This window comes from Fringilla coelebs (assembly GCF_963513975.1).
Source record: "Fringilla coelebs genome assembly, chromosome: 16".
Lineage (NCBI taxonomy): Eukaryota > Metazoa > Chordata > Aves > Passeriformes > Fringillidae > Fringilla > Fringilla coelebs.
This window is the reverse complement of record NC_140042.1, coordinates 14599876-14625308: the sequence shown is the minus strand read 5'-3', so window position 1 is coordinate 14625308 and position 25433 is coordinate 14599876. Positions and strand designations below refer to the sequence as shown.

The following is a 25433-nucleotide window of genomic DNA, read 5'->3' as shown; positions in this document are numbered from 1 at the left end:
GGCGGCCCCGGCGGGTCGGAGCCGGGCTCGGTCAGTCTGCGGAGGCTTTAAGGGCCCGGGGACGGCTCAGGATTCCGTCCCTCCCCTTAAAGGCCGCCGCGCCTGCTCGGGACATCCCGGGACGGAGCATCCTCCCCATGCAGAGCATTCCAGCACGGAGCATCCTGACACGGAACATCTCGGCTTGGAAGCCCCAGGCCCTGCCAGGGTGGGAGCACAGCCCGCACTCGCCCCGAGGGGAGCCAGACCCTGCCAGGACCCAAACCGGCCTCGCACTCAGCCCTCGATTCAGCAGCGGGGAGAGGCTGGGTCAGCCCATGCCAGGCTGAGCTGGGGCACAAGGGCAGCCAGGGCAGTGTCCCCCTGCAGGGCACAGACCCACCCTGGACACAGGAGTGCTGGGAAGGGGTGCAGAGGAACTGCAGCTGGGAGCACTGATCACTTCTCCAAGGCTCATTCCAGACCCCAGTTTGGGAAATCACTCTGTGCTGGGCTTCCCTGCACTCAGACACCGCATGGGAGAGCAGCCTGACAGGTTCATGGAACAGCCTGGCTGCTCGGAGCCTGGTTCCCAAATCTGTGCTGAATTGGAGGACTGAGGAGTATTCTGAAGAAACAAGTGAGGGCTGAGCTTGATCCCACTCTCCCTGTTACCACCCTGCCTTCCCAAGGCACAGGGACGGGGGGACAGAACCCCTGCCACAGCCTGGGGGGCTCTGGGGACCTGCTGTGCTCAGCACCGTGGCAAAAATCACCCCAGTGCCTTCCCACGGGCAAATGGATTCAACAGGTTGTGGGAAAGAGCCCCAAACAAGGGGCTGGGGGTGGGGAAAGGCCCCTCTGCAGGGTCTGCCAGGCCAGGGGGAATGGGACAGAAGGGTGGCAAAGGGGAAAGAGGATGTAGGACAAGGGGTGGCAGATTGGAGGCTGGGCTTTGGCCACCTGGCAGCTGCTGGCATTGACCAAGGGGAAATCTTCTACTTTCACCCTGTGTGAAGCCAAGAAAGAGAAGCAGCATGAGCCTGGAGAGCTGTGCTGGGATGGAATCCCTTCAGCCCAGCTCCAAAGGGAGCCACAGTCAGGAGGTGGCGGAGGAGGTGGCTGCAGCTTCCCTGCCCCGCAGTGCCCCCAGGCAGGGCAGGGCTGGACCCTGCACTGGCTGCTCCTGCACCGTTACCAGCAGGAACAAGTGGAGACAGGGGCACTCCAATCGCTGTTCCAGGCGTGGCCAGCTGGCAGGGAGTCAGGAAGGCTGGGCACAGACCATCAGCCCCCTCCCTCCCCTCTTTCCTCACCCCTTGGAGGCAGCTCTGCCCTCACCTGCACAGCCTAGAGCAGGTGAGGCACATCCTGGGCATCTGGACTCTGCTCCAGGGCAGGGAGCACAAAGATCCAGCTGGTGCCAGGTCAGAGCCTGGGTGCAGGGATGGCCCAATCATCCAAAGAGCATCCCCATGACAAACGGGCACAGGGAAGGGGCTTGTCCACAAAACTGAAACACAGGAAGCATGGAGGAAGAGCTGCCACACTCCAGCTCACCCCTGGCACCTCCTAGCTGTCCAGGTGCAGCCACAGCACAGCCTCATCTCCAAACATTCCCAGGAGAACATCTCCAGGAGTGTTCCCTTCCCAGGGCCTGGTGCTGCTCCTGCCACTGCAGCTGCCCACTTCACCACAGGGAATTAAGAGTGATTCCACACAATCACAGAGTGGTTTGGGTTGGAAGGAACCTCAAAGCTCATCCCACCCCCTGCCATGGCAGGGACACCTTCCACTGTCCCAGGTGGCTCCAAGCCCTGCCCAGCCTGGCCTTGGGCACTGCCAGGGGCAGCCACAGCTGCTCTGGGCACCCTGTGCCAGGGCCTCCCTTATATCCCATCCATCCCTGCCCTCATTCAGCCTAAGCCCATTTCCCCTTTTCCTGTCACTCCATGCCTCTCCAATTTAATGTAATAAATATAAAAATTAGGACTGATCTAGTACAGCTTCCTGACCAGAGACCTCAGGGAAAAGAAATCATTCCCAGCTGCATGATCAGAGATCCACAAGCCCCACACAATCTGCTCCTGCCTGACTGGTGTCTGGGATGCCACCACTGGGTCACTGGGCAGAGGGTGAACTTCAGCTGCAGGCTCCCTGGGAATGGGGGATTTCTTCCTGCAGGCACTTCATGATCGATTCAGACACTTGTGCTGGAGGGAATGAATGGATCACCACAACACGTGACAGAAAACGCAGGAGGAGAACAATGAGGAGACAGCAGAAGAGGCCACCCCTGATCTGCACCTTCCAGGAGCTGCTGGAATTGTTGGGATCCTTGCTGGCTGCTCCTCATTCCTGATCCTGGGAAAAGCTGTGGATTACTGCATGTTCATTTATACAAAATGACCTAGAGGGAAACTAACCCAGCCCCAAGTTATTTATAACAACAAAGTAAGCACTTTATTCCCATTAAGCATGTTTTTTAGTATCACAATGGAATGATGAGAAAACGTTTAAAAAAAAACCCAAAAAAAGTCTCTAAATCCCCGCCAACATCGGGGAGGTTTGTTTTCAAGGCAATTTAAAAACAAAGGGAGTGACAGAAGTGCCAAACCAGTCCCAACGTCAGGAGACGACTCCTCCTCCGAGAGCTGGGCGGGGCAGGAAGGTGGAATGACACGAAGGTACGAATGTCTGAAGTGGTCTTTGGCGCTTCTGCCTCGTGTTTGATACGGACATGATCTCTCCAGACACCTCCAGATGCAACAAAGTGCTACAGGAGCAGAGGGAAAGCCCCGGGAGAGAGAGAATTCCCGACAGTGGGGATGCCCCGGGGTGGGCATTAAGACACATCCTGCCGGCTCCAGCTGCGGCCTCGGGCTGGGCAGGGAGAACTCAAAGGAAGCGGTGGAGCGCGGTGAAGCCCGGGCGGAGCCGGGCCCGCAGCGCCGGCACGGCCCGGGAGGAGAGGGCGGCGGCGAACCGGAGCGCGGGGCTGTGCCCCGAGGGCGGGACTCCAGTGCAGTCACTATAACTTCACAGTGCCCGGGGGCAGGCTGTCGTTGCACAGTCTGTAATAGCGCAGGTCGTTCACCAGCCTGTGCACGTTCTGTGTGAACGAGGGCAGGTCCTGCAAGGGAGAGAGCAAAAACTGCTGGGAACGGACTCACGGCAGAGGGGCACTGAGAGGGGCGGCACCCAGGGGGTGTTCACCGGGGAACAGATCCACCCCGAGTCAGTGTGAGCCCAGGGAACTCCAGGCTCTGGGGCAGAGGTGCTTCCAGAGCTGACTGCAGGGATCCAGGCTCTGCTCCCATCTCAGCTTCTCACTGTGCAGTGAGGCCCCAGAGGAACGGGCATGGAATCATGGAATGGTGTGGGCTGGGAGGGGCCTTAAAACTCATCCAGTGCCACCCTTCCCATGGCAGGGACACCTTCCACCATCCCAGGTGCCTCCAAGCCCTGCCCAGCCTGGCCTTGGGCACTGCCAGGGATCCAGGGCCTGCCCACCCTCACAGGGAACAATTCCTCATTCCCAATGTCCCATCCAGCCCTGCCCTCTGGCAGTGGGAGCCATTCCCTGTGTCCTGTGCCTCCATCCCTTGTCCCCAGTCCCTCTCCAGCTCTCCTGGAGCCCCTTCAGGCCCTGGCAGGGGCTCTGAGGTGTCCCTGGAGCCTTCTCCTCTCCAGGTGAGCTCTGCCAGCCTGGCTCCATGGCCAGATTCAGCACTAATTCCTTGCTGCTCTCCTGCCAAGGCTCCTGGGTGTCACACAGTCCCTAAGAAGGGCTGGTACTCCTGAAGAACAGTCACCTTCCAGAGCCAAGCAATTCCCCCAGGGCTCCATTCCTACCCTCAGTCTCAAATTCCCACCCCCTCCTCAGGACAGGGAGCATTCAATGGACAACCCTCAGTAAATGGAAGCCAGAACCTGCTGCTCTGCCATGATATTCCACACGTTTCCTTCCCACACACCAGGGGTTTGCAGGGGTTGTGAGCCTGTGCAGGTACTCTGCTGTCCTTACTGTAACCCTCAAACATCTGTCCAGCAGCTGGAGCGAGGTTTAGGGAAGGACCCGAGTGTCCCCCTTGGGAACACACCAGCCCAGTCCAGTGAAACCTTCCTCCAGGAACCAGCTTCCCTGACTGCCACAGCAGCCTGAGAGGGATGGCAGCTCTGCCCCCTGCACTGGGCACCCCTTGGCTGGGGATTGCTGAGCATGGAAGTGCTGGGAGCAAAAGGTGCTGCCTGCAGACATTCCCAGCTGTTCTGGTGCCAGCAGCTAGGACCCTGCAAGTCCTTAAAGCCCCAAATGCCACCTCTGAGCTGATACCCAGACCCTGGGGAAGGACTTCTTGTTCCCATGGAAAATGGCCTCTGTATGCAGCCACAGCCACTGGCTGACACTGGGGTACCAACCTGAAAATTTCCAAACTTTGCTGGGTTTCTACAAAACTGAAGCTGCCAGCAATTAGGACCCTGCATATCCTTAGAGCCCCAAATGCCACCTCTGAGCTGAAATCCAGACCCTGAGAAAGGACTTCTCTTTCCCTGGAAAACGGCCTCCAATTGCATCCACTTGCACTTGCTAATAATACAGTGCCAAGCTAGCAATTTGCAAACTTTGCTGGATTTCTCCAAAACTAAAGCATCCAGCAACCGGGACCCTGCAAGTCCTTAGACCCTCAAAGGCCATTTCTGAGCTGATACCCAGACCCTGAGAAAGGCCTTCTTGTCCCAGTTGCAAGGCAAGATGTATTCTATTACCATCTGTAGGGCAGTTGGCTTTTGTCAAGTGGGCAGCTTTCCTTATCTCTCTCTGAGTGATCACAATCACATCTGCTGATAAGAGGCTACTGACTGTCACTGCATGGCTGATAAGAACTACAGCATCCCATTGAGATGGGAGGAAGGAGGAGCCCAGCATTCCTACCCGGATAGAATCTGGAGATTCTGGAATACCAGCAGGGCTTCTCCACTGGATTCCCAGAGGAACAGCAGCTGCCTCTGCCACTGGATCTTCAGAGGCAGCCTGCACCTTTCTCCAGGATCCCTGCTCCAGCAGAACCACCCCTGGCACTGCAGGAGGGCTGCAGCCACAATTCCAATGGCCCTGCTGCCAGCACCCTGACCCACAGGGTGTCAGGCTGTGTTCTGGCTCTGTCAGTGTTGGTTTAGTGTACTGCATTGTTTATTTTATCCTTTTCTTCCCTATTATAGAACTGTTATTTCCTGCTCCCATAATTTTTGTTGCTTGAGAGCCCCTTAATTTAAAATTTATAGCAATTTGGAGTGGGGGGGTTAATTTTCTCCAGTTCAGGGGAGGCTCCTGCCCTCCTTAGCAGACACTTGTCTTTCCAAACTCTTTCCCTGGAAAACGGCCTCCAGTGCATCCTGGCAAGACCACAGTGCTGCAGGCCCCTCCTCACCCTGTCCATTTTGAAGTTCCTCCCCAGCACATTCTTCTGGTTGGAGTCCACACCGTCACAGCTGGCCAGGAACTCGGGCAGGAAGGCGGAGTAGAAGCCGTCGAAGTCCACCGAGGCCATGTTGTAGGTGGCGATGCCGATCTCCTCCTGCAGCAGGTCGTGGGACTTGTGCACCAGCACCTGCAGCAGCACGTTCACAAACTGGAACAGCATCGTGGTCCTGAAGATCTTCTGCACAGGGAGAGGGGCACAGGGTCAGGGGACTTCACTCCTCCCACAGGAGGAAAAATACAGCAGGGAGAGAGCGACCACAGCTTCAGCAGCATCTGCACACTCTGCTGAGCACTGATTGCCTAAGCCAAGCCAGATCAAAAATGGCCAAAAAAGATCAATTAGTGTCAGCTTGAAAGTTACTGCTGAATTTGGACACACTTACCTAATGGTTTGGGGCTTCAGGGAGAGCTCAGAGCCCCTGCCAGGGCCTGAAGGGGCTCCAGGAGAGCTGGAGAGGGACTGGGGACAAGGGATGGAGGGACAGGACACAGGGAATGGCTCCCACTGCCAGAGGGCAGGGCTGGATGGGATATTGGGAATTAGGAATTGTTCCCTAGGAGGGTGGACAGGCCCTGGCACAGGGTGCCCAGAGCAGCTGTGGCTGCCCCTGGATCCCTGGCAGTGCCCTGGGCCAGGCTGGATGGGGTTTGGAGCAGCCTGGGATGATGGAAGGTGTCCCTGCCCACGGCAGGGGGTTAAATATAAATCATCTTTACAGTCCTGCCCAGCCCAAACCATTCCATGATTCCCTGCTCCAACTCAAGTTTTAAGCATTGGCAAAGCCACCAGCATCAAGTCCCACTGCAATTCCAGCCAGGTGTTCCCTGCACAGTTGGGAACTCTTCCCAACTGTTCCCGGCACAGTGCTCCCAAGAGGGAGCCAGGGAATGTGGCCAGAGGCCTGAAATGTGCCCCAGGCCCCTGTGAACACAAAGGGCTGCCCTTCAGGTGTGAGCACAGATGAGAAATTGCAAGCTCTGCTTTCCCAGGCTGACCAGGTTCCCTGGATTCCAGATTTCATCCCCCGTGGCAGCAGCTAAGGGTAGGTTCCAGGGCCTGGAGGATGGGTCCATGGAGAGCTGGAGACTCCCGTGGCAGCGAGCTGGGCACAGCAGACACCCACAGCTGCCCAGCTGGGAATGCTGCAGGCACTCACTGTGCCCCTGAGGGTCCCAGCTGCTGCTCCCCCAGACACAGCTCACTGGCACTGGGTACTCTCTGGAACACATCCAGCCTGTGTCTGACTGGAGCTGGGATCCCTCCCATTCCAGTTCCCAGTATCAGGGGGTGCTGACTCCATTCCAACCACACAAAGGCTGTGCCACAGAACCCCCAAATCCTGACCTGGACTTCTGAGGAGTTTAGAAGCAGTCCCAGCACAGCTCCCACCTCTGCCCATGCCCAGAGAGCAGAGGCCCAGGCAGGACCCACCTTGTGGTACAGCTTCTGCTTGGTGTTCAGCGTCTCCAGGTAGAAGAGGTTCTGCTTGAACAGGTGAATGTCAGGCTGCAGGAAAGACTGGCCAAACGCCTGGGAACAAAGCACACAGGGAGGAAGGGCATGGAGAGCACCACAAACATCAGAGCTGCCAGGAAAAACAACAGCATTTTCACCCTGACACCACGAGAAACCCCTGGCAGCCTCAGTGCAGCAAGCTCCCAAGAGACAGGCAGTTCAGATCTGTGCTGCCAGCAGATCCATGGGGATGACATTGTGGTGGGAACATGGGCATATCCCTGCAGAGCAGGCTCCACTGGGAACAGGCAGGCCAAGCTGGCACTGGAGAGGGCCAGGGATGCTGAGGCTGCGGCTCAGGGGTGTCACTTGAGGCACCACAGCACAGGGAACAAACCAGGACACAGCCCAGGAGCCCAAGCAGTGTCACTGCCCTGATTTAGGATTTGGAGATGATTTAGGATTTAGGCCCTGGGAGCCTGTGCAGTGAAGAGCACAGAACAAAGCCTGCTGGAGCCTGAGCTGGCCTGGCAGGGCTGCACAGTGTGTCATCAAACATCTTTTCCACCCTGAACACCTCCAAAACACTGCACAGGGGGTGAAGGTGGGTGAGGTCAGCTCTGTACAGACACAGGCAGCAGGATTTTAACAGCTTCTCTTCCAGACATTGTGAGCAGAAGAGTTCATTCTCCCACATGACCCATTTATTGTCAAATGGACAAAAATGACCCAGATCCCATCAAGACTGAGCCAGTTCTGGCCTTAGATCTCAGGTGGAAACCAGCATAGAAACTATGAATATCCCCCACACAAAGCCCTGGCTGTGGGAACACTTACAGAGCATGAAATGGGAGTTTTGTATCAGAGCAACAAGAGCCAAGGAGCAAAACAAGCAGTGCAGCATTGTCACCCAGCCTGAACTGAGATTATAACACAAACACCTTCCAGAATGAGCCATTCAAGAGAGGCTGGAAGTTTTACACAGCTGCAGGTGAAAGAGATGCTTGGACAGCCCTGCACAGGAACCAGCCTGGGCTTCAGAGACACCAAAAGGTGGCAGGAGAAGGGAAGGCCAGAGGGAAACAGGGCCCAGTTTATGCCAGTGCAAGAGCTCCCTCTCCCCATGTGCATCACAGGGGATCCAGTTTCTCCTGGCATTCCACCAGGGGGAAACTCTCCCTAAGTCCTCCCATCTACAGACTAAGGAGATCTAGGAATCGCAAGGGAACTCATCTGGCCAGCTCTGACTGAAGTAACACATGGAACACAGCCTGTTATTCTTAAAAATTCCAATATCCCAGCCTGAGAAGGTCGGAGTTGGCTCTGTGCATTCTGTCCCTGCCTGCCAGGGCCTGAAGGGGCTCCAGGAGAGCTGGAGAGGGACTGGGGACAAGGGATGGAGGCACAGGACACAGGGAATGGCTCCCACTGCCAGAGGGCAGGGCTGGATGGGATATTGGGAAGGAATTGTTCCCTGGGAGGGTGGGCAGGCCCTGGCAAAGGGTGCCCAGAGCAGCTGTGGCTGCCCCTGGATCCCTGGCAGTGCCCAAGGCCAGGCTGGGCAGGGCTGGGAGCCACCTGGGATAGGGGACGGTGTCCCTGCCATGGCAGGGGTGGGATGGGATGGGCTTTCAGGTCCCTTCAACCCAAACCATTCCATGATTCTCTATTCCCCAGGCCAAAGCCTGCCAGGTGTTACCCCCTGACCCTTCCCCACCAGGGCTTGTGGTACAGCACTCAACAAGCCCATGGAAAACAAAGGACACTCAGGAAAACCTCCCAGCACTGGCAGCTCCCCCCAGTGCCAATCACAACACTCAGAATTTAATGGGTCAGTGGCAGTAATGTATTTTTATTGCAGGATGAGGTTTGCAAAAAAATTAACATTCCTTCCTCATGCCTGCATGGCTCTGTGCCTTGTGAGCTCAGCAGCTGGGTCACTCCTCAGCAACTTTCATTTTCAGCTGCTTGGGGAGGCAAAACCTCAATCAAACTCATCTAAACCCATCACCCACATGTGCCCAGGTGGGACCCTCACAAGAACAGACACTGAGGGGCTGGAGGGTGTCCAGGCAGGGGAACAGAGCTGGGGAGGGGCTGGAGCACCAGGAGGGGCTGAGGGAGCTGGGAAGGGGCTCAGCCTGAAGAAAAGGAGGCTCAGGGGGGACCTTGTGGCTCTGCACAACTCCTGACAGGAGGGGGGAACTAGGAGGGGTCAGGCTTTGCTCCAGGGAACAGGGACAGGACAAGGGGAACAGCCCCAAGCTGTGCCAGGAGAGGGTCAGGTTGGGTATTGGGAATATTCCTTCATGGGAAGGATGGTCAGGCCCTGGCACAGCTGCCCAGGGCAGTGCTGGAGTCCCCATCCCTGCAGGGATTTCAAAGCCATGTGGATGTGGCACTTGGGGACATGTTTAGTGGTGGCCTTGGCAGGCTGGGGGAATGACTGCACTCAGTCTCAGAGGGCTTTTCCAACCTTGATGATTCTGTGATTCCATGTTTAGTGCTCCCCGGCAGGACAGGTTCTGGGCACTGGTGGGAAAGGTGAATTACCTGCATGATGGCACTGAACTGGGCTTCATTCTCCATCTGCTCCTCTGCCACTCCCCTCTGGACACTGGCCAGCACACTGGATTTGAAGAAGTACCTCCAGTTGTGGTGCAGCACCCTGAAGAGCAGCTCAAACAGCTCTGCCTTCACATCAGGGGATGAGCGCTGCCAGGAGAGGGGACAGAGCTCAGGGCAGGCTCCTCTGCCGGGATCCCACCCACCCCTGGGTCCCACCCACACATCAAAGCACTTCTAAAGGAGCACCTGAGCCAGCAGCTGTAGGATCATGCTGAAAACACATCCCTGACTCTGAGTTGTACCTCCTGCTTTGACCTCCTCCCTAATTTTAGCTTCTCTTGAAATCCCTGACAAAATCCTCCACCCACTCTGTTCCAATCCCACTGACTGCTCCCCCCCAGGGTGTTTTCTTTCCACACTTGCAGCTCTTGGAAATTCAAAGCTTCACTGCTGCCGCTGATACCTTGGGGTTTAAGATCTTCTGTTCTGTTTTGGTGTGCAGCTTTTAGCTTTATATTAAGTGTTACTAGGATCTTTTCACAGGGTGGTGAAGACAAAACAATCCTATTCTAGCTGGAGATTCAAGGACAATCTCTTCAAACTTCAGGCCCAAAGCATAAACAATGTGAAAAGAGGAGGGTGGGCAAACGAGCAAAGAGGATGAAACTTCATCATTTGAAGCTGTTAATTGGACAGTTAACTCCTGTTACTCCAGTTAACTTCCCATGCCCAGACAGGACCTGAGCTCTGGTACTGCCTGGGTGTGGCCTTTGAATAAAAATCCACTTTATTCCTCTTAACTCCATGTAGCCCCTGTTCCAGCTCCATAAGGCATCACCACCCCCCCAGCAATGCCTGCCCTGCCCTGGGAGCTGAATACCTCTGCAATGATGGGATACACCTGCTCCATGCACAGGGAGATCACACTGGGCAGGAAGGGTTTGAACACCTGGCCTGGCTCCTGCACCACCACCTGCAGGATCTTCAGGAACTTCTCCACCACCCGGCAGCCCGTGCTGCCCTCGTGCAGGATGCTCTCTGCCAGCTGCTCCCTGGGACACAAAGAGGCATTAGGAACATTCCCAGGGATCCAAAGGCTCACCTGCTTCACTGGAAAACAGGTGATGCCTCTAAAATACTCCTTTGATACTGGCCAAGTACATGAAGGCACAGCAGGTTGTGACTGAGGGTTGATAGATCCCCCTCCCCAGCAAAAGATGAGTGAGGGGACACTCTCAGACCTTGGGCAGGAGCTAACAGGGAATGTGAGAGCCCAGTTCAACACCCCACACAGCCAGGAAGTGTGTTGGAAAGCTGGGATTGCACAGTGGCAGCTGTGACTGATGGGCACTGGGTCTCTCCAGACTTGGAAGTGTTTTCCCCAGATTCAGCCCTGAGATGTGACAAAAGTTTGGCCACAAAGGCTGCAAACAGCCCACTTTAGGGACAGGGACCAGCTGGCTGAGCAGCTCCTCAGATAAACCATTCTGAGGGGTAAGAAAGAAGTGAGCAGGGTTGGCAGTACCTGGTGAACATGTTCAGGAAGGTCTGTATGATCTGCTCAGTGAAAGGCACTCCCATCTGCACCCTCAGGCCTTGGAACAGCGTGAGGAAGAAGCTCAGCATCTCATCTGTCACATCTAAGAGAGGAGAAAAACAACAAGAACATCTTAAGGAAACATCCAAGTGCATCAATAAGTCTTTTATGTTCAAGTCTGAAGTTTGTTCCTCCTGTTCAGTGAACCCCATTTACTCTTGGGAATTTACCAACAGGGTTGTCTGAGAAATGAAACCATCAGTTGATTCCTACAGGGCTTCCAGACTGTTCATCCCCTTCCAAAACCTGCCAGGGATGACCAGCACAGGCAGCACCCAACCCTCAGAACAACCAAAATCCTGCCAGCAAGGCCTCAGTGTGTGCTCAGAGTGCTGGGACAAAGCTCAGGGGCAGCTCCAGGCCCACCTCCAGGGCTCACTGCTCATACAGGGTTAACAGGAAACACCAGGAAATCCAAAACATCCACAGAGCTTGGGGTGGAGGAGACAGAATCCAGCTTGTTTTTTTGGCAGGAACTGAGAGGACCCTTCTATGCTCAGAAGTGAGCACGTGGTGGTGCAGTGAGCTGATCAGCACCCAGCTGATCCTTCATCCATCCCAATAAAGGCTGGGTAACCAAGCTGGAGCTGCTCAACTCCTCCCTCATCACACAGCCTTTGATATGCAATAAATTGCAACTGATGAGGCTGTTCTGAAGACAACAGCTCCCTGGAGTCACAGCACCTTTGCTGCTGCCTTGGATCCTCTGCATTTCACTGCTGTTGTCTCCCCTGAACCCCCACCACTGAGAAAATCCCACCCAGCTCCAAGTGGAACAGGAGGAAGCACCTGATGTGGCACAAAATGCAAGCTGCTGGCCAGCAGGCTGCCAGGTGACAGTCCTGGTTCCATCTCAGGGAAAGAACTCCCCAAATCCCACAGCATTTGAGCCAACCTGATGACAACTATTCCTCTTAATGGCAAATACAGCCAGAGAGGGTATTTTAAAGCTTTTTTTTCTTCTTTGTGCTCAGAACCAGCTCCTCTTTGAAACAACCCTGCCTGGATCCTGGCTGGCAGGGATGTCCCTTCAGCCCAGCTCTCCCAGCACACCCAGGCACAGCAAACCCACACACTCCACACCCACACCACGACTCTGTGCCGCTGCTCTGGGTGTCACCAGGAGCTCAGAAAGCTACTCACAGCATGAGCCCTGGCCTGAGGTTATACCTGACTGATGAATGAAAGCTGGGAAGAGGGCTAGTGAGACCTGCACGGATTCTTGCAGCGACTGATAACAGATCTGCCGGGACTTGGTGGATTCTCCAGAGACACTTTCCACAATATCTTCCAGAACGCTCAGTGTCTGGTGGATGATCACTTTGGCTGCAAAACAAGAGGAGTGATGCTTCTTGCAAGTCCCAAAACTGCTCACAGGTAAGAAGAAGAGAAATTGAGCTAACACACAAAGTAATTAAAACAACTGACGAGTGACACTGAAGATTTCAGACTGATTTCTAAAGTGATCCTCAATGAAAAAACCCAAAAATCACCCCAAACCAGGCCCAAAGAATATACAGCAGTTTCCCTGCACCCCTGCCAAGAGTTTCCTTGCATCCCTCCTATATAAACAAACTCCCTTCAGTACATCCCAAGGAAGAAATTCTTATTTTCCCCCTCCACTTTTTACAACCATGGTCTTTGCTAATGCTGCTTCCAGCCAGTATTTCTAATACTACACAAGAGGCTGTTCAGTATTCCTAATGCAATCCTTACTATTTAAACTTTTATCCCAACCCTGATCTCACCCTTCTTAGCAAGACAGCACTCCAATGGAAGAGTTTACAGGCAATGAGAGTTCTGCACAGAGCAGAAAAGCCTCTAAAAACAGAAAGAAGACCCAACCCGCTCCTTTCCCACCCTCCCCGTATGCGAAACAATTTCTCAGCCAAAATAATCCCTGTCCAACCAGCTTCATGCCACTCCCCAGAGCAGCAGGAGTGAGCAGGACACTGGTACTTACTGTCCTCCAGCTGCACCTTCCTCTGGGGCAGGCTGGCCGTGGCCTTGAGCTGCCGGTAGTCCCTGGTGAGGGCGGACACGAGGCTGGCGTGGTTGGTGGAGCGCACAGCCCACTGCTGCTCGCTCTCGGGCAGGTTGGGCCAGGGCAGCAGCAGCACGTTGGACAGAGCCCTGCACACCAGCACCTGGGCCTGGGAGGGACAGCAATCACAGCCACAGAAGGGTTTGGGTGGGAAGAGTCATGGAATGGCTCGGGTGGGAAGGGAGGGTGAAGCTCGTCGCGTTCCGCCCCTGCTTTGTGCATCTCTGCAGAGCTGCTTGGACACTGAGGATGGATTGCAGCTCCCAAATCCACACAGGTGGATATCAGCCCTGAGCTCCTGGTACCCACAATGAGAGGTGGGAGCAGAAAGCCACCCACAAGAGCCCAGACAGCAGCAGGGTTGGACTGACAGCAAAACTACTGAATAATGGAGTGGTTTGGCTTGAAGGGACCTTAAAGGTCACAAACTTCCAACCCCCTGCCCCAGGCAGGGACACCTTCCACCAAACCAGGCTGCTCCACATCCAGCTTGCCCTTAAACACTTCTAGGGATGGGGCAGCCACAACTTCTCTGGGCAACATTAATCAAAGGGCCAAAGTTTTGAGTTTTTTCCCAAGTTAATTTTTGCTAGAGCACAAGCCTGGAGTGAAGTGATATTTTATGGCTGTCCAAGACACCAGAGGTGCTCACTGCTCAACAGCAGAACACAAGCCCAAGTGAAAATTACCAGCCCTGCAAAGACAGGGAAAGCAAAGCTCCAGGATTTAAAGCCTGGAAGCAGCTCCCAGCTCTGTCTGCCCTTCCCTGCAGCAGTAAATCTCTGGTGCTTATAAAAACAAAGATGATTTTACTTTCATTACTCCTTGTCTGGTTTACATGCTGAGCTTCTGCACTTGTGCAGCACTTTGTGCTTCCTTGCCACCACACAACACAATCATATCCCAGCACTGTGGCTTTCCAGTGCTATAAATGGAATGTGTTATTTACATTGCTCCTGCAATATAAATACTCCAGTTTCACAAAAAACTCTTTGTGTAGGTCAGAATCAACATGCCTGTACTGTGAAGATGATGCAGAACTGGGGATGGTGTCAACAAATGAGAAAAGAATCAGATCTAAGAGGCGCAATTGTGTTTTTTCCTTGTGCTTTTCCTCAAAATAGATCATGAATTACATACAATATCAGTGTAATTTGTGGATATCCACAATATAGAGAAGGTTGCTGATTTTGGAGGTTATCCCTGTTCTGGATTTTCAAGCAAATTGTATTCTATTTACCATGTGTATGGCAGTTGTCTTCTGTTAAGTGGGCAGTTTTCCTTACCTCTTCCACAACCACTCCCCTCTCCCTCCAGGGAGACATCTGCTGATAACAGGCTATTGACTGTCACTGCATGGCTGATAAGAGCTACAGCATCCCACTGGGAGATGCTCTGCCCAGAGGGAGGAGCCCAGCATTCTACCCAGATATAATCTGGAGATTCTGGAACACCAGCAGGGCTTCTCCACTGGATTCCCAGAGGAACAGCAGCTGCCTCTGCCCCTGGATCTTCAGACTGCACCTTTCTCCAGGATCCCTGCTCCAGCAGAACCACCCCTGGCACTGCAGGAGGGCTGAGCCACAATTCCAATGGCCCTGCTGCCAGCACCCTGACCCACAGGGTGTCAGGCTGTGCTCTGGCTCTGTCAGTGTTGTTTTAGTTCACTGCATTGTTTATCTTTTTATTTTCTTCCCTAGTAAAGAACTGTTATTCCTGCTCCCATATTTTTTGCCTGAGAGCCCCTTAATTTAAAATTTATAGCAATTCAGAAAAGTGCGGGGGGTGTTTACATTTTCCATTTCAGGCGAGGCTCCTGCCCTCCCAAGCAGACACCTGTCTTTCCAAACCAAGACAATCCCTCAGCACCTGAGGCACATCTTCCCAAGGACCCCTGGTTTCCACGTGGGACAGCTCTGGGCCAACTGACCTTGTCGGGGAGGCGCTGGGCAGAGGTGTCGGTGATCCTGTTGAACACCTTCTGCACGGCCGGGATGCTGATCAGGAACACCGGGCGCACCGTGGTGGCCAGGGACACCAGCAGGTGGCACGCAGACAGCAGCAGCTTCTCCTGCACCTGACACAGACAGGGGTGGTCAGCTCCACCAGCACACACAGCCAGGGTCAGCCCACTGAGCTGCCAGGACCTGGGGGGTGCAGGCTCTGCTCCCAGGGAACAGGGACAGGATGAGAGGAAACGTGCCAGGGAAGCTTTAGATTGGATTTTGGGAAAAGTTCTTCATGGAAAGGGTGGTCAGACATAGGGTGCTCAAGGCAGTGTGGAGTCCCTTGTCCCTGGAGGGATTTAAGAGCTGTGTGGATGTGGCATTTTTAGTGGTGGCCTTGGCAGTACCGGAGGAATGGTTGGACTTGATCTTAGAGAGCTTTTCCTAAACAATTGTATGATTTATTTGTCAACCAGAGCATAGCTGAGTTCCCTTAATACTACCAGAGAGAGAGAGAGACAGATAGAGTGTGTGTTCCCTGCTTTGAAGCCATAAAATCATTAGACTGAGTTTAAAAGCCTGTAAGTTGCTTGTGCTTGTATTGTTAGGACACTTCCCATGGCTCTGGGACACAGCCCAGCTGCCAGGCCCCCCCAGCTGAGCAGAGTGCAGCCCCCAGCCCCCAGGGGGGCAGTACCTTGGAGCTGATGAGGGGGGTGATGGCCTCCAGTGCTGTGGACACCAGGGAGATGAACTGCTCGGGGTTCTGCCGGTGCACCTCGCTGTAGAACTGGGCCAGCCAGTGAGCATAGGCCTGCAGGGCTGCCAGGGACTGGGCGTGCCTGGGGACACCAGGGGACACAGTCAGCAGTGGAACAGGACACAGGAGCGGTGTTTCAGGCAAATCTGGCAGCAGGGTGTGTAAAAGATCCTTACTCTGTTTTGGTTCTGGACCCACCGAGGCAAAGGTGGGAATTGATAAAGCCAAGTTATCACCAACTGGTACTTGACTGTGACCACAGCTGATAATCACACTCCTGTCAGGTGAGGGTTGAGTCAGGGTGCCCCTCAATTTCAGAGAGGTGGCCCACAAATGTGGGACAGTGCTGCCTTCTCAGGCAAGCATTAAAAAATGGATCACAGGTTTCTTCAGGGACAGGGAAAAGGGTGAACCCTTGTTGACAGATCATGGAAAACACCTCCCCAGTTATTGTAAACCAGAAAAACCTTTGCAACAACATCACCTCCACAAATTTCAGTGCCACTAACTTGGGACTAACAGGAGAAATCCCATTAGTTATACAGTGATATGGTAAAATCTAGAGGGGGTCTTCAAGGAGCTGCTGAAGGTGCAATTACAAACCAGAACAAGTGCTCAAACCTTAAATTCTGCTCACAGTGCTCCAGCTGGCAGGGAACAGGTTTGTGTGCACAGCCTCAGCAAGGGAGGGTCCCTAAAAGTCTGTCACAGAGGGATCTGTGACCAGCAGCACCAAGATTTCACACTGAATAGCAGTTGTTTGTCCCAGAAATGGCTTGCACAGCTGCAAGGGTTATGTTTGTCTTGAAAGACAAGGATTTGAAACCCTTAACTGGGAAAAACCTCTTTTACCTGAGCCACAGATCTGACTTTGGTAGCAAAAAATCCATCAGCTGGATTTATAAATCAACTACACATTACACAGTGGATCTATTTCTTTAAAATACCACTGTTGTAACACTTATTTCCTCATTCATTACGCTGCTTTTACAGCCACCAGCACAGGGCACAATCCCAGTTTGCTCTCAAAGCTGATTTAAGGGGCATTTTTCCTTCTCAGCACAAACATGCTTTCCCTTAAACAACCTGGATACTTCCATTAGAGCAAAGACTGGTCCAAAATCTTGGCAGCAGCCTTGACTTTTATCAGATGACAAAGGTGCTTTGCTGGGGAGCTGCTAAGAGCTGGGGAGGCTGTTTCCCAGAGATCTGCCAAGGAGGGGTCTGAGCAGCAGCTCCAAGCCCTGCCCACCCCAGGAGTGCCCAGTTTGGGGGCAGCCCCACTCACACATCGATGAGGTCAGGTTTCAGCACGGAGGGAACGGCGGTTTCGATGTTGTACAGTTTGATCTGGGATCCATACAACGTCACTTTCACCAACCTGGGGGTGCAAACACACGTGGCAGTGCAAAAGGATTGGACAAATCTGCTCCAGCACCTGAGCTAGTGCAGCTCTTCTCAGTCTGGGTCAATATATAGCTAATACACAAATGACATTTTCACCATTTAGCTTAAAATAATTCAGAGCCCACTGCCTGGGGTAAAATGGAACAAGTCAGATGCTCCTGCACAGAAATGAAAACACAAAACCTGTGTAAAGGCCTGAAATTCTGCCATTTGTAACTATGTGCTAATTAAGTATCTTGGAGAGGAAGAATAAAACATCTGCCCCTTCAGCTTTCACAGGTCTTTTCATTTAAGAGAAGAATTATGGGATCATCAAGGTTGGAAAAGACCTTGAAGATCACAAAGTCCAACCATCAAAGGAGGATTTGGAGATTTAGTTTTGAAAGACACAATTCTAATCAAACTCTATGTGTTATTTCATTGCCTCACAAATGCAGATGCTGGTACACAAGTCCCTCAATGCTTTCAAGTGACTGAGTTTACCTCATTCCACCCCTGCCATGGCAGGGACACCTTCCCCTATCCCAGGTGCTCCAAGCCCTACCCAGCCTGGCCTTGGGCACTGCCAGGATCCAGGGGCAGCCACAGCTGCTCTGGGCACCCTGTGCCAGGGCCTGCCCACCCTGCCAGGGAACAATTCCTGCCCAATATCCCATCCAGCCCTGCCCTCTGGCAGTGGGAAGCCATTCCCCCCATCCTGGCACTCCAGGCCCTTGTAAATGATGGCTCCTTCAGAACTGGAAGGGGTAATCACATCACCCCTGAGCTGTTTCTTTTGCAATCTGAACCAATCCCAATTCTCTCAGCCTGGCTCCAGAGGGGCTCCAGCCCCTGGAGCAGCACTGTGGCCTCCTCTGGACTCTCTCCATCATCTCCACATCCATCCTGTGCTGGGCCCCAGGGCTGGAGGCAGCTCTGCAGCTGGGATCTCACCTGAGCAGAGGGCCAGGGGCAGAGCCCCAACCCCTGCAGCCCAGAGGGAGGAGCCCAGCATTCTACCCAGATATAATCTGGAGATTCTGGAACACCAGCAGGGCTTCTCCACTGGATTCCCAGAGGAACAGCAGCTGCCTCTTCTTCCCCTGGATCTTCAGAGGCAGACTGCACCTTTCTCCAGGATCCCTGCTCCAGCAGAACCACCCCTGGCACTGCAGGAGGGCTGCAGCCACAATTCCAATGGCCCTGCTGCCAGCACCCTGACCCACAGGGTGTCAGGCTGTGTTCTGGCTCTGTCAGTGTTGTTTTAGTGTACTGCATTGTTTATTTTATCCTTTTATTTTCTTCCCTATTAAAGAACTGTTATTTCCTGCTCCCATATTTTTTGCCTGAGAGCCCCTTAATTTAAAATTTATAGCAATTTAGAGGAGTGGGAGGGTTTACATTTTCCATTTCAGGGGAGGCTCCTGCCCTCCTTAGCAGACACCTGTCTTTCCAAACCGAGACAGGCGACTGTCCACTTGCGATAAACCTTCGAGTTTACCACAAAGAACTTGGGACCATCTTAGACCACGGCCAACTGCTCGTTGCCTTATAAACCTCATGGCCTGTGAGATGATGCTCTCTAAGCAATAAACCCTTCTCAGTCTGGTCCTGATCCCATCCCTCACCCACCTCTCCACCACGGTGAGCGCGTCGTTGAACCTGGCGGCGAACACGTCCCCGGTGAAGTACTCGGCCAGGCGGCCCACGGCCTGCAGCAGCGAGCTCAGGTCCCTCAGCGAGCAGTGCAGCCTCCTGCAGTCATTCTCTGCTGTGATGTTCAGCCTGTGACCTGCAGGGACAGCACAGCCCATCAGCCACGCTGTCACACAAAGCTGAGTTTCCCAAACGGCTGCCCCCAGAGCTGGAAATTCCTGCTCGCGCGAGGGGAGAGCCCCACGGCTCTGGGATTGATCCCTGCTGCTCCTGGGGATGGGAAACCTGGTGACAAAGTGACAGCAAATGCCAGGTTTGTTCTAATTCCGCTGTGAAACTAGCTCTGGGTCACAGGTCAGACGGCAGCAGTGGCCCAGGCACTGCAGCACTCAAGCTTGGAAAGGAAGCTCAGCTCTTCTGACAACTCTTCAAGGGCTGATAAAGATGTAAATGACTATTTCAGCCTTTTACACCTTTATTTCCTTCGGTATTAATTCCTCCACTAACAGGAGCCTTTCTGATTTCTGCTGTCATCAGGAGTATTCCCAGTTCTGGAGAAAGTGGTTTTCCACACTCCCTCTGCTGGCTGAAGTTCCAGTGATCCAGCAGCAGATTTGGGACAGAGAATTTGTGACTTCACTTCTGATGTGAGCTGTGTTGTGCACTTCCATGTTTCTCAGGTACAAGAAACAATCTGCTAACGAGGTTTTCCAGCCCCACACAATCCTCCTGCTGCTGCTCAGGTGTGCACACCTGGGTTCAAACATTCCAGAGCTTCTACTAAAAAAGCAAGTATGTTCTCCAACACCACCTTTTGAAGAAAATCGTATTTTCTTTCCACTGACTGCCATGTGCTCTGAGATGAGCAGGGAAGCTGAATCAGAGGCTCACTCTGGTCCCTTCCAAACCCATTCTGGGATTCTGTGCCACCACCCAGGCTCAATCCAGAGCTGCATCCAAGCTGCTGCTGCTGATCCAGCCCCCAGGACAGCTTCTAACAGAGGCTGGTGCCACAGCACTAAACCCCAACACATTGCTTATCCTAGGGCTGAAATGATCCTAAACCTGGCAATGCTTTTTCTAGAACAGGCCATACAACAGTCACCATTCTGCCAGGTCCAGCAGTATTGGAGATGTGACAGATTCCTTTCCTGGTCACACCAGGGAATTCCAGGATTACCTTGAACTACAGCCTGCCCTCAGGCAGATCTCACCACTGCTGTTTCCCTTGTTTCTCAGGAAGGAGCTGTAGTATTTGGTGCTACACACCAGCTCTTAACACCTCTGGTATCTTCATTTCAAATACCAGACCAAGGGAAGAACCAAGCCAAGAATAAATCATATTATGAGATTTCTGTCTACTGCTGGAGTTTAACTACTGAGCCATGAGACCCACACAGGTTTGGTTCAAGTGAATATAGAAAAAACAACACCAAAGCAGGTCTGGAGTGGTTTTGCAGTGATGAAGGAGGGAGGAGCACAGTGTTAGAGGGTGGTTATTACCTGTTCCTGACGTGACCACGAACTGCTGGAGCCCCAGGTACACTTCCAGGTTATCCTGCAGAACGGGAAACTGAAAGAGAGAAGAACTGATTGTGATCCTGGGGCTTGGCAGACAGTAACAGCCAATGACTGATTGCTCTGCCAGAGCAGAGTGCTCTCATTTCTCCCCAGTGCCTTCAGACAGACATTTGGAAGAAGGGCAGGATGGGCTCTGGGCTTATCCTGCATCCCACAACTTCCCAGGTCCTGACAGCTGTCAGGAAAACAGAGATCACTCCCCTGAAGGCACTTCCCTGTGGCAGCTCTCCTTTGCCTCTAACCCCAGCAATCAGCCTGACAAGATAATGGTCTGACAGTGCAAGTGAGGGCACAGCACCAGGAATACACAGCTGGAGGCACAACCCAGGCCAAGGAGCAGAGGAGTGGCAGAGTCTGAGCTGCAGGAGGTCTGTGCTCACCCACCTCACCTGCAACTATCACCTTCTCAAAAGGTGATCCTTAAAAATCTCCCAAAAATTGCAACCAGAAAGTTGAGTTCAGTGCCTCTACCAGGGTACAGCAGGGAAGCAGTGCAGCATTGTGCCAGCAAGCTGCAGGCTGCAGCAGTGAAATTCCATGGGGAAAACAGCCAAAGGAATAAACACCACAGTCCTCATGGACCCTGGTGTGGGAGCAGAGTGTCAGCCCAGCTCCATCACTCAGCAGTGACAGCAGGCATGCCAGGTCCTGAAGAATCTTTCTCAACCCTTCCAGCCTGGCACAGCTCTGTTTAATTTCTGTTGGGGAAAATGGCTGAAATTGGTGGTTGGCTCTATGGAAGCTCTCTTGCCCATCAGCAGAAGGAGCTGCAGCCCAGCATGGGATGGAGTCATGGCAGCTGCTGTCCACTGCTTTAATTATTTGCCACTGCTAAAACCCTGCACCCAGCAGCCCTGCAGCCACTGAGAAAAGCACTGGGAACTGCTGGAGAGCCTCCCACATTCCCCAGTCCCCCAGAAGGAACTATGCAGGGCTCAGGAAAGAACTCCCTACCCAGCTTCCAGCATGCTGTGCCTAATTAACGGTGGAGTGTCTTTGCATAACTGCCTGAGGGGAGTTTAAGAAAGCACAGAGCCTTCCTCATGTGGATGTGTTACTCCAAGGGAGCCACATGCTCTGCTCCATCTGATCCATCTGCTCCCTGGAACGCTGCTCCGCTCCTGCTGACTCACCAAGGCTGCACAGCAGCCTCTGCTTTGTTCCCTCCTTCTAGTGACAGGCTCCTGCTTCCCTGCTTCAAGAAAAACAGCAACTGCAAAGGCACTTCAGGTCAGGCATCTTCTGCCTCTGCAGCAGCCCAGTTTGCTCTGCTTCTTGGGAATACAGTTCTGAGGTCGAGGTGTGCAGCGTTCCCAGCAGGATTAATGCACTGACTGAGATCCCACTGCTGTTATTTCCCTTTCTCCTCACCCAGCAAAACCCCACCTGGACTGCTCTGAATTCTGGGCCACACTTCCATCCTCAAGACCTCCTCCTCAAAATTGTTAGGATGCTACAAGCCCAGACAACTTTGATACCACCAAAGGTACTGACAGCAGCTGAAGAGAAGCACTTATCCAGATCAGATCTGCGCCCCAATAGTCCAAGGCCTCTCTCCAGCATTTTTATCTGGCCTTTAATTAAAATAAAGATTCCACTCTCTTTAAAGCCCTAATAATGACACTCACCTGCCCAATTCACAGCCCTGCCTCCGAGATAAAGGCCAAGATAAACAGCCCAGAGGGGCTGCTGCCAAATGTTTACACTTTGAGAGGTGGGAATTCCTAAAGAGTGTCCTCCAAGCTGGACTTACACACTGAACCACTCTCTTCAAAACACACCAAGAAATGCAACAATGCCAAAGAAACAATTCTTTCTCTTCAATTTCTCATCTCCCCTTGCCAAGTTTTGCATCCAACCCCAAATTTCCCTTTTTTTTTTTTTTTGGCACTGAGACATCTGTCAAAAACAATCCACAGCAGTTGTTGCTGATTCCACGTGGCACTTTGGCCTGGGGCAGGACTTACGAGTGTGGAGAAGGCGTGAGTTGGCAGGAGCTCCATGACTTTGGCCACCACTTCCAAGCTCTGGCGCAAGTACCGCTGCCACTCCGTTTGCTGCTGCAAACAGAAGGACCTGGGATGAGCACTGCCCTTCCCAGGGCCCCTAAAGCTCTGTGTTCCCCTGGGAAGGGAGGGACAGGAGGGAAAAACCCCCCCAAAACAGCACCTTAGAGAAATGTAACTTGCACACTCCACTGGAACTTATTGTCATAGAGAGTTTGTTCTGTTTTCATACAGAATTGATGGAGGAGAAGGGAGGGGAAAGAGTGGCAAGAACTTGATAGGTGAATTGAACAATTAAATTAAATTTAAAGGTGAATTAAACAATTATTTTAACAGTAAAAGACTCCTTCCATGCTCAGCTGCACAGGTGACTGAGAAAGAAGCTGCCTGTTACCATCATAGCCCATAATATGAGAAGGGAAAAATGGAATAACAAACACACAGAGCAGCATAAACAACAGAATCAACAGCACCCTGTCCTGACTTCATTTTGTCCTTAAATAATGAACTAAAACCCTTTTCAAGTTTTATACCAAAAGCCTGAAGTTTTGCAAGTATCATGATGTGCCACCCTGTTTTGGAAGCACAAGGTCAACTTCATCAGGACTGCTCTAGATAATTTATACCCTTATTTGTGACATTATTCTCACCATGGAAAGGCATCCAAACACCAGCATGGTCCTTACAGGGGTATGGCAGCTAATTATCCAGATGACACAAGTGTCAAATGAATCCAGAAAGTAATTTACTTTGCTTATGAAATGGTGCTGTTATCAAGCTCAGAGGCTGTGATGCGACCAGCCCTCAACACCCCAGAATTTAAAAATCTGTCTGATGCCATTTGTGATAAAATTCTCTCTGCTCCTTCACCTACCCTCTTGTGACAGCTGACCTGCCCTTCCAGGGCTCTGGCCCCACCCACTTTGGCCACCACTCCATTTTGACATTTATCAGCTTCAAGATGATTTTTATCAATACCAACTTAAACACAAGCACCAACAAGACAGCTTCAAGCTTTTGCTTCAGAGATATTTTAGCATTTAAATTCCCAAGTGACCAGCAAATTAATTCCAAACTAATTAAACACTTTAAATTCCAAAGGTGTGTAGACATGGACATCTGACACCTCTGACAATCAGAACAAGGACCTAAATTTTTCCCCAATAAGAACCAAGTTAAACCCAAAGGTTACATCTCCAGTGTGACTTTTGGTGAAAAGCACCTGAAGCTGTTTTACAGCTCAAACCCCACAGAGAAGGGAGGGGAGAAGCTGCTGTTTAGCCCAAACTCCCAAGTGCAAGCTCTGGAAAAGCCACTCCAGGTGGCAGCAGTGCAGGGGTTCAGAGGTGGCCCTGTCCTGTCCAGCTTACATCATCATCCAGGGTCTCGTCATCCAGCTCCTCCAGCTGTGCCTGGTTATACCTGAACTGGATCCGGTTCAGCACCTCTGTCAGCAACAGAACCAAGGCATCTTCGTACCTGCAGCACCAGGGAGACACACACAGGGTTGGTAAAACCCTTCCAGCAAGGGAAATCTGAAACAGGACAGTTACACCAAGCAGCTGCTGGGATTCAAGGTATCAGCTCATTTCAGGTCACCAGGTAGCTGTAAGGAAACAGCCTTGGCAATACCCAATATCCCTCTGCCTCTGGAAGGGAAAGGGAGGATTGGCAGCAGTAGAAACAGCCCCAGAGTTCAAAACAGGAAAAGCAGGAGCAGCTTGCCAGGAACAACACCAGGTGTCCACAAACAGGAGGCACCAAGAGCCTCTTGCAGCCTGGGCTGTCCTCAGCAGCCTCTGCTGCTCTGCTCTGGGCACTGAACGAGGAACAGAGGAACCAGAGCAGTTGTTGCTGCCTTGAGCCTCTCTGAGCTGCTGTCTCCTTCCCCACACTAAAATTCAGGCCCTTCTCCCCTGAAACAAAGGCAGCCCCTTTTCTGCTTGCACTGTAACATGTCACTGAAATGTCCCTGCCCCTCTGGGAGCCAGGGAGCTGGGACAGAGCACACCAAAGAGCCAACAGAAATAATGCCAAGCTCAAACCCAGCAGAGCACACAATCACTCCTGGTGCCACAACACCAAACTTCAGGGATTTCAAGCAGGGTTAGTCTGAGTTTTTCTTGAAAAACCTTCTTCTCAAAACAGCTGGGGTCTCATTAAAAAATCCTGTTTTTTTTTTTTTAGGGTAAATCAGGTTGGAAAAATAGGCCTTAAAAAAAGTGTAACAGACGCAGAGCATGACGCAAGCCAAGTGTCAGATGTGACAGTCAGCTGTGCCACCAGCCAGGCAGCTGCAAGCTCTGGGCAAGGTGGTGTAACCTTGCATTTGGCAACTTCTGCAGTGGTGAAAGTGGCCCTGTGAACAAAATGCAAAGTTTCTGAAGCACAGAACAGGAAATGTCCTCTGTGGCCCCGTGGTGTCACCACTCCCAGACTGCCCAGCTCAGGGTTCCCACGGCTCAGGGTGTGCAGGGACACGGAGATGTCAGAGCTGCCACTGAGGACAAACAGCACAGCCCCAAGCACTCCTGAGCTTTATTTAGGATTTTGTAGTCTGACAGAGCCAGAGACAGCTTTTTGTTACCATTTTCTCCGTCACAAGCTGGCTGACACCAAGACAACATGCATGACATGCATGTTAGGCAGGTACAGGAGCAAATAATGAATTCCAACCCAAAATCTACTTCTTGAGAAATTCAAACCCCACAGTTCCCATGCTGAAAGAAGAGCTGTCTGCTCTACAGCAGTTCCACTTTTCTTGTGGTTATGATGTCAGGCTGGCTTTACAAAACCAACTGCTGCTATTCAGGGTGCTCAAGGGAAAGAATCTTCCTTCTGCACTCAGCAGAAGTCAACATGGCACAAACCATGGTGCTTTTAAACCTCAAAAACCCAAACAACTCACCAGGATATTCACCAGATTTTTAAAGAGGCAGCAAAGAGACTCTGCTCAAACAAAACCCACC

General features: G+C 52.5%; 1 protein-coding gene across 2 annotated transcripts in view; it reads right to left on the bottom strand.

The window, feature by feature from the left end:
* Positions 1 to 2465: 2465 nt before the first annotated feature.
* Positions 2466 to 25433, bottom strand: part of XPO6 (exportin 6) — a 60870-nt gene continuing 37902 nt past the window's right edge. Inside the window, exons 10-24 of one of the 2 annotated variants that reach the window (XM_084216287.1) lie at positions 23835 to 23943; positions 22426 to 22518; positions 20381 to 20450; positions 18854 to 19013; positions 17124 to 17216; positions 15773 to 15917; positions 15060 to 15206; positions 13049 to 13238; positions 12256 to 12411; positions 11014 to 11128; positions 10369 to 10540; positions 9474 to 9635; positions 6897 to 6995; positions 5412 to 5642; positions 2466 to 3112 (exon numbers count right to left, since the gene is read on the bottom strand). In XM_084216287.1, coding sequence (XP_084072413.1) covers positions 3011 to 3112; positions 5412 to 5642; positions 6897 to 6995; positions 9474 to 9635; positions 10369 to 10540; positions 11014 to 11128; positions 12256 to 12411; positions 13049 to 13238; positions 15060 to 15206; positions 15773 to 15917; positions 17124 to 17216; positions 18854 to 19013; positions 20381 to 20450; positions 22426 to 22518; positions 23835 to 23943 — 2044 coding nt within the window. In that variant the 3' untranslated portion in view covers positions 2466 to 3010. The remainder of the gene's footprint in view (positions 3113 to 5411; positions 5643 to 6896; positions 6996 to 9473; positions 9636 to 10368; positions 10541 to 11013; positions 11129 to 12255; positions 12412 to 13048; positions 13239 to 15059; positions 15207 to 15772; positions 15918 to 17123; positions 17217 to 18853; positions 19014 to 20380; positions 20451 to 22425; positions 22519 to 23834; positions 23944 to 25433) is intronic. The other variant, XM_084216288.1, reaches the window with a different exon arrangement.